At 44.1% G+C, this 12,473-nt stretch overlaps 1 protein-coding gene across 1 annotated transcript; it reads left to right on the top strand.

Moving 5' to 3' along the window:
- Positions 1 to 1,851: 1,851 nt before the first annotated feature.
- On the top strand, positions 1,852 to 9,591 carry HOXB9 (homeobox B9). The gene is made up of 2 exons (XM_069786514.1): positions 1,852 to 2,581; positions 5,992 to 9,591. The coding sequence occupies exons 1-2, from the start codon at positions 2,074 to 2,076 to the stop codon at positions 6,225 to 6,227; spliced, it is 744 nt and encodes a 247-aa protein (XP_069642615.1). The 5' UTR covers positions 1,852 to 2,073; the 3' UTR covers positions 6,228 to 9,591.
- Positions 9,592 to 12,473: the final 2,882 nt, after the last annotated feature.

Here is a 12,473-nt window from a genome sequence, read left to right as displayed (position 1 = left end):
ATTTATTTATTTTTAATGAAAATGGACAGCTTCCTAATAGCGCCTCATTTAGAGGAGCTTTGGTCCTGGACATGGGGAAACGTGTCCCTCCATCAGGCTACAGGGCAGATGCTCATGGAAAAGCACCGCTTATAGGAATAAGGGAAAATCTAAGACTTTGAGTGTAGGTTTTTAAGCGCCTTCACAGTCTTCCAGTACCGATAAAACACCTCTGATAGCAATTTCCCACATACGTTTTGTGTAGGCTTGGACATATGGACACACAGGCGCGCAGACTCTCATACAGACAGAGAGAAATGCGAAATATATTTTTCCTTCATTTCAGGCGGCTATTAGCACCCCTCAGTGTTATTATTAGGCTATTAATACAGACTTCCATCTCTATACACTTCAGGAAGGATTCGCGATGATTTATCATTCCTAGAAATCTCTTTGCCCTTCACTTTAAATATCCTTCAGTGGTGGGGTGAGAGGGAGAAGGGCGGAGGGGTAATAGATTAAAGGAGGCGAATTGATCCATACTGTTACAGCTGAAGTCCAGAGAAACACTTTTGCCGTAATCATAGAGAGCACCTTTTCCTTAACCAACATTTACGACGCCATCGGAGCATCTTGCAATAAACGGATTTATCATCATAACTTGGTAAAACTGACCCCGTTACCCCCCATCATTTGGGCTGGGAGCCGCACCGAGCTCTAACCCCGTGTCAATCATTCCTTTCGGTGGAAGGAAAAAAAACCAAATCGTCGCGTTTTTCGAAAACACAGGGAAAATGCAAGCGGGGGGGGTGGGGGGGTGGGTGGATGTTGCTTGACACGCACACACACCGTGGGCACATACATGTGAGGTGTGAGGGGGGGCACGGTGACTGAAAACGCGAGGGATTCCTTTTTTGCCCCCTTTCTTTTCCACAGGCAATAAATTCAAGGCTATAAAAATCAAAGAAAGCTAATGTAAGTTTTATTAAACTATTTAACCATCACAAGTTTAAGGCATTCTGTAACAAAGCCGGATCAGTGGCGCACTGTATTTTACTAGCCTTGTAAAGTTAAATGAAGGCTTCTGATTTCAGCAATGTGGGAAACTATTTTAGCCCAAGCAAAGCGACCCTGAGATTATGCCGTGAAACATGCGAACATATGTTCATATACAGAGGTATTTGAAAGATGTTTTTATATATATATCTCTCTAAGCATAAAGTCGAAGGCAGGCTTTGGATGTATACAGGGGTTGCGGCTCGGCAGCTTGCTGGTCAAAGTTGCAATGCCACGTCCGTGCCAGTGACATTTTAAATTTCATATTTACCCACGTTATTTCACCATGTTAACAATCCATATTCCCACCCCAGCTGGTTAATTATTTATAACACCCTCCCCACCACTCTGGCTACCTAGATCCATCTTTTTCTTTACAAAACCACATATATGTTTGTGTTTATGTATATATGCCTGTAATGCACGCACACATGTGTATGTATATGAAATCACGGCGGGGGGGGGGCAGGCGCGCCTTGGTTTGTACTTATTCTCTGGGTTTTTTGCTATCGTACTCTGGAGCCCGAGTGGCAAAGAATAGCTTTTATCTCTATTCCCCCATGATGGTTATTAAAGGGAAAGCGAGCACATCAGCATCTTTCTTTAAAAAAAAAAAAAAAATTAAAAAAACCCCAACCTCCCTCCCCTTCCGGACCCCCCCCCACCCCCCCAATAATATTTCAGGAGCAAATCTAGGAAGGGATATTAGCCCCAGCTCTGGCCGTTCGGTGGCTTTTCGAAACTCCTGACGTTTTGCAACATTGCATAAACATAAAACAATCCATCCTTGATATGGAATGCAAGGGCGGATGACAGCGCAGCGCAGCCCCCTCGGCTTCGATTGATTTACGCCGAGACTGACGCTTTATCAGGCACACGAAAAAAGTTTGACCAATCATTTTGCTGGGAGCTCACAACACAGCAGCCCAACTGTACTTTGTTGGCTGGGAAGTTGGAGAAGGGGGTAGAGTACAAATCTAGATCTGTCCTATATATTTTTTTCCCTTCATTGAACCGTGCTTTGTATGATGTCTGAGAATGTCCATTTCTGGGACTCTTAGCAATTATTATGTCGACTCTATTATAAGTCATGAAAGTGAAGACTCGCCTTCAGCTAAATTTTCATCTGGGCAATATACAAGTTCCAGGCAAGCTGGGCACAATGAGCATCTAGAATTCCCCTCCTGTAGTTTTCAGCCAAAACCTCCAGTTTTCAGCGCCTCCTGGACTCCTTTGAATCCACATTCTTCTGGTACCCTTCCTGCCGTCTACCATCCATATATTCAACATCAAAGCGTCCCATCTGATAGCAGGTATCTCCGGAGCTGGCTGGATCCAGTACCCAGAGCAGAGAACCTCCCCGGGCAGGGATCTGTTAAGGCAGAGCCGCTGCTGGGCCGTCCCGGGGATGTCCATAAACAGGGAACACAGGAGTACAATTTAGAAACTTCTGCTGCAAGGGAAGGGATCGTTTCCAATCAAAGGCCCAGCTTCGAGGACAATAAAGTTTGTGAAGGAAGCGAAGACAAAGACAGGACAGATCAAAGTAAGTTATAAAAGTGAGGAAGTAAACAGTATAAAAGCTGGAGGAGGTGCAATAAAAGGGGACAATGCTGCGTAAAGTTTAAAATCAGGGCTTAAAGAAAAGTCTCAGCTTGCCGATGCCAACCTAAGGGGAGAGGTGGGGAGGGGAGAGGGGTGGCATTGTCTCTGCCGGTAAATAAAAATAAAAATAAAAATGAGCGTCGTCTCTGAGCTTAAACAGAGTCCAGAGCGGACAAAAGCTGGAGCGAGGCATCCTCTTTCCTCCAGAGCGCTGGCTCCGGCAGCAGAGACCACTTTAGTAAGCGGGAGTAAATCTGCGCGGGTGCGGTGGGGAAGGGACGGGGGGAGCGGGGAAATGTCGGGGAACAAAGGTGGGGAAAGGGGAGCCGAGGGTGGCGGTGGGGGAGAAGAAGGAGAACGGGGGAAAGAGGAGAAATTACGGAGGAAAAGTTCACGGGGGGGGAAGTAAAGAGCAGCGGGGGCTTTTCCGTGCCCGCCGCTCCGGTGTAGCGGGGACGGGCTTGCTCCCCTCCGCAGCTCCTCGCGGGTTTGGGGGGGTCGTGTCTTTTTGGGTTTTTTAGTAGTAGTCCTCGGGTTTGTTTCTTTGTTTGTTTAAGTGTTTGTTTATGAAATGCAACCGTCCAAGGGATGAATATTTCAAAGCCACGCTCCTTCCTAGTTAAAAAAAAAAAAAAAAAGAAGGGGGGGGGGTGTGTGTGCTTCCAACTTAATTAGCTTTTATTTGTAATGTAGCCAGATTGGGGAAACAGTTAAACTTCTGCATGTGCTTTTCCGCGAGCTGGCTCGTCCTTTTTTTCCCCTGAAATATAGAAAAAAAAAATCACTCGCCTTGAAAATATTTAATAAAGCTATCAGTAATGCTATTAATAATACTATTATTAATAATAATGATAATAACGGTGATAATAATAAGACTAATGCAATGGCGTTTAAGTAAGAAAGAATCAGTATCTTCACCTCGTGCCGATCCGGCTGGTACCTGGTTTCCATCTGAAAGGTAAACCGGAGCCAAAGCCCGAGCAGGAGGCAAAGAGAGAAACTTGGCTTCACCCCCACGGTAAATATTTTGCAGTGAAAGCCGAAGTTTTCCAAACTGGCAGCGGAGCAGCCCCCGCCGAGGGTAGAACTCCTCGGAGTCTGTGCAGGACGCACTGACACAGTCATTCTTTTTCCCCTTGAATTAACTTCTATCCCCCCCCCCTAGTCAACGTGGAACAGCAACAGAGATTGCCATTGCAACCGTACGATTAAAAATACAGTATATTTTCGTCCCTCACGATTTCCTCCCCTCCTTGTGCAGGATGTTATGGTGACTTTTTTTTTTTTTTTCCTATCATTTAACTTGCACGCAGACACACAGGCACACACACACTCACACACACACAAAAAGAAAGTCCTATTCTATTGTACTGGGCAGAGATCCAGAACAAACTGCAACCGTGAGGTGAATGATTTGAGAGAATTAAATATCCAGGTTCTGTGCTCAATGTCCCTGAAATTGAATATATAAAAATCTTGTCCAAGAAAATGTTATTAAGTTATAAGTCAGTGCAGGGACCCGCACGCTAAGAGGACGCTGTGTGGTTTCTATGGCATGTGGTTACGACGCATATTTTGTTTTAAATAATAGTTTAATTTGGGCTGATGTTGAGAGCCTGCCAGGGCTGGAAGACGGAGCTGTTTTGCAGAAAGTACTTCCACCAATTTCCCTGACTCTTTCAATTTTTGAAAGTATTTCGTAATAATGAATCTCCACCCTGTGTATGGCACAGGGATCTGTTAATTTATTTGCTGGATTTTAAAGAAAAGCTGCGCCAGAACCTCTTCCCATTCACTTTCCTGTTTAGGGATTTGTGTCTAGTGAATAGATGAAGCAACACTGGCGTTTAAAATATCTTATATTTTAACGATCCAAAATATGACCGAAAAACAAAACCAAACCGAATAAAAATCCGTTATGGAGCAGAGCCCTCCATTGCCATTAAAGGATGGGTAGCAGGATTAACAGTATCAATTATTAACAGCTTTCTTCCTCTTTAATATTTAATTCTGCATATTAGATCAAGTCAATTACATTAAGGAAATAGCCGTGCAAATTTGTAAGAGGCAGTACTTACAGGGGAAGATTAACCGGATTATTTTTTAAAAATATTCAATATATTTCATTTTACGTAGAGGAAACGTTCTGATGGCGCGCGCGTGTGTGTATGTATATATTTATAATGGTCCATTTAATTGGTGTAAAGGTTTATGGCTTCAGTCATAATTTCAGAGGAGGCAAAGGAAATAAAATAGAAATACGTGGTCTGTCTGTAACCCTTCATTTTACTCTTTCCCGCCTCTCAGTTACCCAACGGTCAGCTAATATTTGCATGTGATTAGCAAATGCTCTATTATTTACCCTAAACCCACTTCACCTTTGGGTGCGACCTTCACCACTGTCGTGTCTGTGGGGGTGGTTTCTGCTCCCAAAATGTTGTTTTCTCCCCCCCCCCCCGCCTTGAACGGGCTAATTCCTGAAATGTCCTTTTTGCAAAAGATTCCCACGTAACTTCTCCCACACGCGAGGGTGACGGGCAGCCTATTATTTATTTGGGGCTGCATTTGCAGCTCTGCAAATGTCCATGTCTCTGGGTAACACTGTCCAGATCTCCGGCAGCAGAGTCCATCCAGCCCTCAGAGGATGTTTATTGTATCGAGACCGTTTCTTGCCACATAGCAAAAAAATAGGCAGGATTTATGAAAGGTTTCTCCAGACCTCCTCTCTCTGCTCTTTTCCTGCGCGATATGTCTGTAGGAGTAAATCTGTAGACACGTGGGAAAACAGGTCTGAGGAAAAAAAAAAAAAATTAATAATTTTTGCCTTGGTTTCTTTGTAGATATGGTGCGTAACGTGCAGATATGGGCGTTATGCAAATCTATAAGTGCATGTGGGTGTTTACCTGGCATAGATGGACCTGGGGAAAAGTGGGGGGAGCTCTGCCAGTGGCACGTGTGCACCCAAACATACGTGTGCGCACTGACACGGGTGTGCAGAGGCACGGCTGTGCACAGACACGCGTGTGCACACACCCCCACCCAGCCATGGGTGTGCACAGTCACAAATCCGTGCGTACAGACAACAGGGGTCCCAGTCCCCCCCACACACACACTGGGGAGGGATGGGGTGCGCGGACAGTGGTATTTCGGGATCGGCCCCCCCCAGTCTGCGCAGCCCTGACGATCCCGTATGATTTTCATACGGCCCCTGCTGCTGACTCCTATGGCAGGGAGCATTTTTCACCCGGGCGTGCATATGCGTATGTATAATCTTAATATTTGATGGCATGATTAAAACCTTCTGAGAAACACTCAAGCTGCATCGTATTGATCTTGCTGCTTTTCTTTCAGCTAACCCAGCTGCCAGCTGGCTTCACGCCCGTTCCTCCAGGAAAAAACGATGCCCTTACACCAAATACCAGACCCTGGAACTAGAGAAGGAGTTTTTATTCAATATGTACCTGACGAGGGACCGTAGACACGAAGTGGCCAGACTCCTCAACCTGAGTGAGAGACAAGTCAAAATCTGGTTTCAGAACCGAAGGATGAAAATGAAGAAAATGAACAAGGAACAGGGCAAAGAATGAAAAACCAGAAAAGCAGCACCCCCCCTTCCCCCCCCAGCTCCCAGCCTCCGCGGCCGCGCACCCCCACTGTAGTGCTGCCAAATCCCCCAGACACGAGGGGAAAAACCTCCCCGTTTCCCATCTCCACCTTTGCATGCGAGATGTTGCTTATTATTCTTTTTTATCTTCTTAGTATTGCCACATAGGAGGCAACTTAGCCAAAACTGCAGCTCCTTTTTGGGGACACATGCTGGGTTTTGTTTCTGTTCTCTTGTTTTCTTTCTCTGTTTTCTCCCCCCACCCTTTTCCCTTTTCTTCTCCCTACAGTGTAACATAGACACAGGCTCCTGTCTGAGCAGCAGCTTTCTCTGCTTGCATTTTCTCCATGGAAAACAAGACGGCAAACACAACTGGCCACAAAAAAACCCCCGGCCCAAGCCCCCACCAAACCTCGCTGTCTTTCTTTATCCACGTAAGGACAATGATTCTCTATAACATTCACAACACCCTGGCTCACACACACACGCACACTCACACTCACACGTTGAGGTGGCCAAGGAACCAGACGATTTAATTAAACTACTGCAAGACAGACACATTCGTAAGACTTGCATTTAATTGCACCCAACAAATCATTTTCAATTCGCCAACTTTATACCGGGGTAGTCGGTTAATGACAGCCCAACTCCCAACTGCGCTGGGTTTCTTCCTTTTTTTATTTTTTTAAAAATTTTTTTGATCCTTCTCTTTTTTATTTTTTTAAATTTTTTTTAGTTTGTTTTATTATGCGGGATTTTTATTTGAATCGTGCCATGGCAGATATGTGACTTTGACCTGAAAGTTTAGTAGGATCTTTCCAGGCAAACCTCCTCATCTGGTAGTTTTATACTGGGTCACTTGGAAGAGGAGAAAAGACGGGGAGGGAGGCGAGAGAGTGTGTGGGGGGCACTCTCAGAGCCGCATTGTAAATTATTTAGGAGAAAAAGGGGCGGAAGAACCCCTGCCAACTTATTCCTAACTTTTAGAGGAGAGGAAGAATGGGATTTTCTAGTTAAAAAACTACCTTAGTAGAGCTATAAGGGAGGGGAAGGTTGTGTTCTTAGTGCTAGCATATTTATAATTTATTGTGAATTGACTTTTCCTAAAGCAGTAGGCTGTTGCAGAGATAAAGTGCCAACCCTAGCCTGTGTGTATTTCTTCCCCCTCCTGTTTGCTGAGATGCTTTTAATACTTGAATGTCGGTAGGGTTTTGTTGGGGTGGGGTTGGGGTTTTTTTTGTGGTGTTGTTTTTTTTTTCTTTCTTTTTTTTTTTTTTTCGCCTGAAGCGAGCTCCCGGCATGTTTTCCCATTGCCACCCGCTTTCCTCCGGGGCCCGGTGCCACGCCGGGGTCGGGGCTCGCCGCCTCCCCGGGGAAGGAGCCTCGTCCCGCGGGTGACACCGGGGAGGGGGATGCGGCGGCTCCGCGCTGGGTCCCCCCCCTTCCTCCTCCATCCTCATCCTCACCCGAAGAAGCTTTTAGAGTAACAAACCTAGACCTTACTGGTCTCATGTCATGCCGGCCGGAGCTGATTTCTCATCTGACAGATCCGCTGGAGGTTTCTCCAACCCGCCCGTGCGGGACTGGTTTCCCTTTATCTCTGTAAGACTTAACTTTGTTTTGGGAAGGGGGGGGGGGGGGGGGAGGTGGGAGAGAGGGAGGGGGTGTGGGGGGGTTTAGTACCAGTTGATTATATGGTGGGTATTGTAAAATGTGTTTGTGGTTGTGTTTCTGTGAACGTTGAAGCTCGTTTTCTGTTTCTACTGTGGCTTTTTAAGTATGCGACGAGTTCTGCAGTTGATAGTGGATGGAAAATATCGAAATAAACCTCTCTCGTTTCTTCGTGTGCAAATTTGTATGTTTAGCTGCCAGGAGGCTTTCTAGGAACAAGGCGAGTGTAAGGTGGCTTGTTTTCATAGGGTGGGAGAAAAAAAAAAAAAACAGAAAAGAAATTTATTTCTGCTGTATCTCTGAACGACCCAGCGCAAATCTGATTTCAGAAGCGCTAACTCGTGTGTCCTTAGCGTCAGGTTTTGTGAGACCACTTTTATCTGCTGAACAGAGATTGCTCTGGGAAGAAGCGATAGGCAGATTTGCGTTTTTCTGGGAAGTGTTCCTGCTTCCCCCCCCTCCGCCCCCCCATGATCCAGAGATAAGGATCAAGTAGCTGCGCCTCGGTGCACTGAAACTTCCACCACTTCAATTCCTCTTGAAAGGGGTAAAAAAATAAATTAAAATCTTCCACTCGACAAGAAACCAGACTTTAAGTGTTTAAGACCATTCGTCAGAAAGTTTTTTTGGTTGGTTTTGTGTTTGTTTTTTTTTAATGCCTAGACTTTCTCGTGTAAAACTTTCCATCATGAAGTAGCTCCTTGGGGCTGCAAAATTTAACTGTTCTGTTGCCGGAGGGAGTTAAATGTAACCAAACTTCACCCTGTGTCAAAGCCCCTAATCTCCTTCCTCGAAACTCAATTAAGAAAAGCAGTTTCGGAGACATTTTGAGCTGGGGGAAAAAAGTTGGTGGCAGCAGGCTTATTCCTCTAAATCGGGATTTATTTTAAACAAAAATGATAGTGGGTCGAAAAAGGTGATTTAGCTGTGCTTAAGCTGGGCAGTCAATTTTTTCAGTTTTGTTTGATTCTTCTCAAGGATGGATGAATTTCAAATCTGCTTCATGCTGAATTGGTGTGTTCCTCATATCTCGAACTGAGTATGGACTTGCCTAAACCCTCATTACTATATTTTTCAGAAGCGTATCCGTGACTTAATTGATGTTTGCAACCCATCGGCCACTAGGATTTAGAAACGTTTTTCACTTTCCTTAGAATTGTGGTAAAGAGCGGATATTTTTAAGACGACAATATAAGGTTCTTTTTAAATAGAATTTAAAATGTTAGTTCATTTTATTAGGAAATATGCTTACTTAAAAAATGTTGGGAAAACTGTCTTCTGTAGCATCAGCCCGGATGTATTTTCCAGAGATGTTTAATGCTCCAGAATAAAAATCGATTTTAGAACAACAGCACCTATATGTCATTGTGTTATACTGCTTCATCTAAAATTTCAGAAATATTTTCATTGTGTTTTCCTGCGTTCTTTAGTGGCTCGTTAAGTGTATTATAAGAATCAATTTTTGCTTAGGTTAAAAAAAAAATGTCCAGCGACAAATGGAAATCATTCCTCTCCGGTGTAGCAAGTGCTTACTTGGTCCCATGCAAACTTGCTGCGCTTCTCAGTATTTTTTATTTTTGGTTTTTAAATTGGAGACCGTTAATTTCTGGTTACATTTACCGGTGGTTGGTTGGCTGTTAGTTTGCATGTTTATTTGTTTGTTTTGGAGGGTTTAGTCTTTGCATTCCCGCATCAGCCTTACGGGACCAGAAGTAAAGGCGCAGAGTGGACTAGCTTTATTTGACTTTCTTTGGTTTATTCCCCTACCGCCCAAGGAAAACTTTGCTAAAGAAAAATTAGAAACCCAAAACAAACAGTGGGAAACCCCACCCCGCTTTCCCTGCTTGGCATCACCTCGGATTTGACACGCGGTTCCTTTTTCCAAGGGCTCAATGAGCGGTTCCTATAATTCCTTCTCTAAATTCGTTTGACATTTTATTGCTCATGAAGAAATACAGGCGTTTGGAAAGTGTTTCTATCTCTATATTTAAAAAACAAACAAACCCTAAGACCTGCTCAGCCCTGCAGGAAGCAGGTAGTGAGAAATATAACCGAGAATCTCTTTCCACTAATTTTTAACATAATGGGCGCTCTAAAGGGCAATATTTCACTTCCTAAAAAAATCCTTTCTTTGGGGCAGCTCTGAAAAGAAAACAAAAGAAGAAGAAAGATATTTGGAGCTTACTGAGAGAAGAGAGAGAAAGGGAAGTAACTTGTCATAAAAAAAAGGAAAATTCAGTGCAGTGTGCTGCAATAAAAGAATATGACCGCTATAAAACTTTATAGGGTATAAATTTCTGAAGGTTAAGGAACTAAACGGCTGTAAAGCAAACAGTGCAAGAAAACTTTCAGGAACTCCTAAATTACTACAACGACTTGGGAATGTGGGGAAACCCAACGTGTAAATGCTCTTGTTTCTGCTTCAGTCACATACAAAGTCCCCCTCTTTTTTTTTTTTTTTTTTTTTTTTTCCCCTAAGGGAGGGGGTAGTTAAAAAATAAGGGGGAGGGGGGAGAAGAGAGGGAGAGAAAAGGTGGGGAGGGACTTTTGCTAATTTATTCTTCTCTTGCAGATGCCGTGAAAATCCAGCGCTCTGGATGATTCCCTTTGTTCTTTTTTTTTTTCTCCTTTCCCTTTTTTTTTTTCTCCTTTCCCTTTTTTTTTTTCTTTTTTCCTTTAAAGCAATTCCAGGCTGCCAGAATGCTGAGCCACGCACACAACAACAACACACACACACACACACACACACACAGGGGCACCCCCACGCTCACACACTCGAAGTTCTGGCGAGACGTCTGGGCTTGGGAAGCTCTTTATCGGTTTACAGCTCTGGCCTTCCCCCTCCAGAGCAGAATGACCAATTGTTTAGTCTCGGAATTTGAAACAATAGCGGTTTTCAAAAGCAAACCCGTTTTGCCTCTTTTTTTTTTTTTTTTTTTATTGCCGGGTAGAGCGACTGGATGGTAGAGCTTTCCGCGCGTAAAACTTGGGGCGAGGAGGGAAAACTCCATTTTACTTCTTTTTCCTCCCTTTTTCCTCCCTCCCCTCGCTTTTGGCTAGTTTGATTTCCCCAGGTCCTTCATCCCACCCCCCCCTTTTTTCTGCTCCCCCCCCCCAGCATCTCTCCCCCCCCGCCTCCGCTCCCCGCGCCCCTCCGCGCAGGCTGCGGCGCCGCGGCGCGCCGCTAGGTGGCGCCGTTGCTCCACGCTAGACGCGCGTCTCCCGCGCTCGGCCGCGGGGCTCCGCGTAACACCTTGATTTCATTAGCGGCAGCCACCGGGCTGTTTGCTGGCGAGCATGAATAATCCCGAGGCGTAAAATATAGGGTTAATTATAGCTATTTTGCCGATTTTATAGGTTACATCTATTTTTTTTCCCCGCGAGGGTAAATTATGTGAGGCTAAAAAAAAAAAAAAAAAAGAAAAAAAGAGTTCATCTGATGCTGGGATGCGGTGAGAGGTGGGACACGCATCTATTTTAAACGTTCATTTAAAGGGGAGAAAAAAAAAAACAACCCATCGGGTTTTGTCTTCTGCTAGTTCGGGGGGAGGTGGGAGGACAGCTTAATTATCTCCAAACCGAAGATTTACGCTTGCAGGACTGGAAAAGAGAGTGGCTCCAAGAATTCGGGGAGAAAAGGGGCGCACAGAATCAGGACATTTTTTTCCCTGGCTCTTCACCTTAGCCGTTAGGATGATCTGCGTTTTCTCGGCTCTTTATTTTATATGTTTTAGATTCATAGGCATCGCGGAAAAAAAAGCCAGCATAAGCTTTTTAGGAGTTGAACCGGTCATTTTTAGTATAGTTGCTCCATCTTTTGGTAATGTTGCTGCTCTTTGCCGAAGGTCTTCACTTAATATGCTTGCAAATATTTTTCAGTGCTACAAAATAGTAAATGAATCCAAAAGGCTATTAACTTACCACGTTTTGTGATAGGTATAAATACTCCACTGGTGCCGTAGCAGCAAAAATGTAAACTTCTAACTCCATTAGTTCACTTTTATTTTGGCCTTTGTTTCTTCAAAATTACAAGACCGAAATTATTCAGATGTTCCAGTCCTTCAGCGACAAATTCAGCTACAAATAACATAGAAAGGAACGGTGGCAATAATTTCAGTATAGGTTTTCTTTCAGATTGTTATAAACAGGTATTTTCTGAATAAATGTTTCTCCGAAGTTACACCAGAAAATACACCCCTTCCTCGATAAGCAGTACTCTGGGGGAGAATGTAACAAATTAAACCGATATACACAATAGACCAGGATGCGATATGTTGTTTTAAGAGGCAAAGTTTAAGCATCTCAAGATTCTGTTTAAATGCTAGAAAATGAAATAAAATGTAAACAGAAATAGATGGGGAAAATAAAGAAAAACCCTGCCCTTGTGCATTCAGTAAAAATGCAGAGCAGTGAAAAGTTAAGGTTTACCTAGGAAAGGGTTTGGGGTTCTTTTTTTCCTTGTGAATTCCTAATAAATCTTTCCTCCACTGGGTATTTATAAATTATCTTCTCTCTCACAGACACACACACGCACACACACACATCCCCACTTGTTTTT

This window comes from Haliaeetus albicilla, chromosome 7 (genome assembly GCF_947461875.1).
Source record: "Haliaeetus albicilla chromosome 7, bHalAlb1.1, whole genome shotgun sequence".
NCBI lineage: Eukaryota > Metazoa > Chordata > Aves > Accipitriformes > Accipitridae > Haliaeetus > Haliaeetus albicilla.
This window is presented reverse-complemented; position numbering and strand designations above follow the sequence as displayed.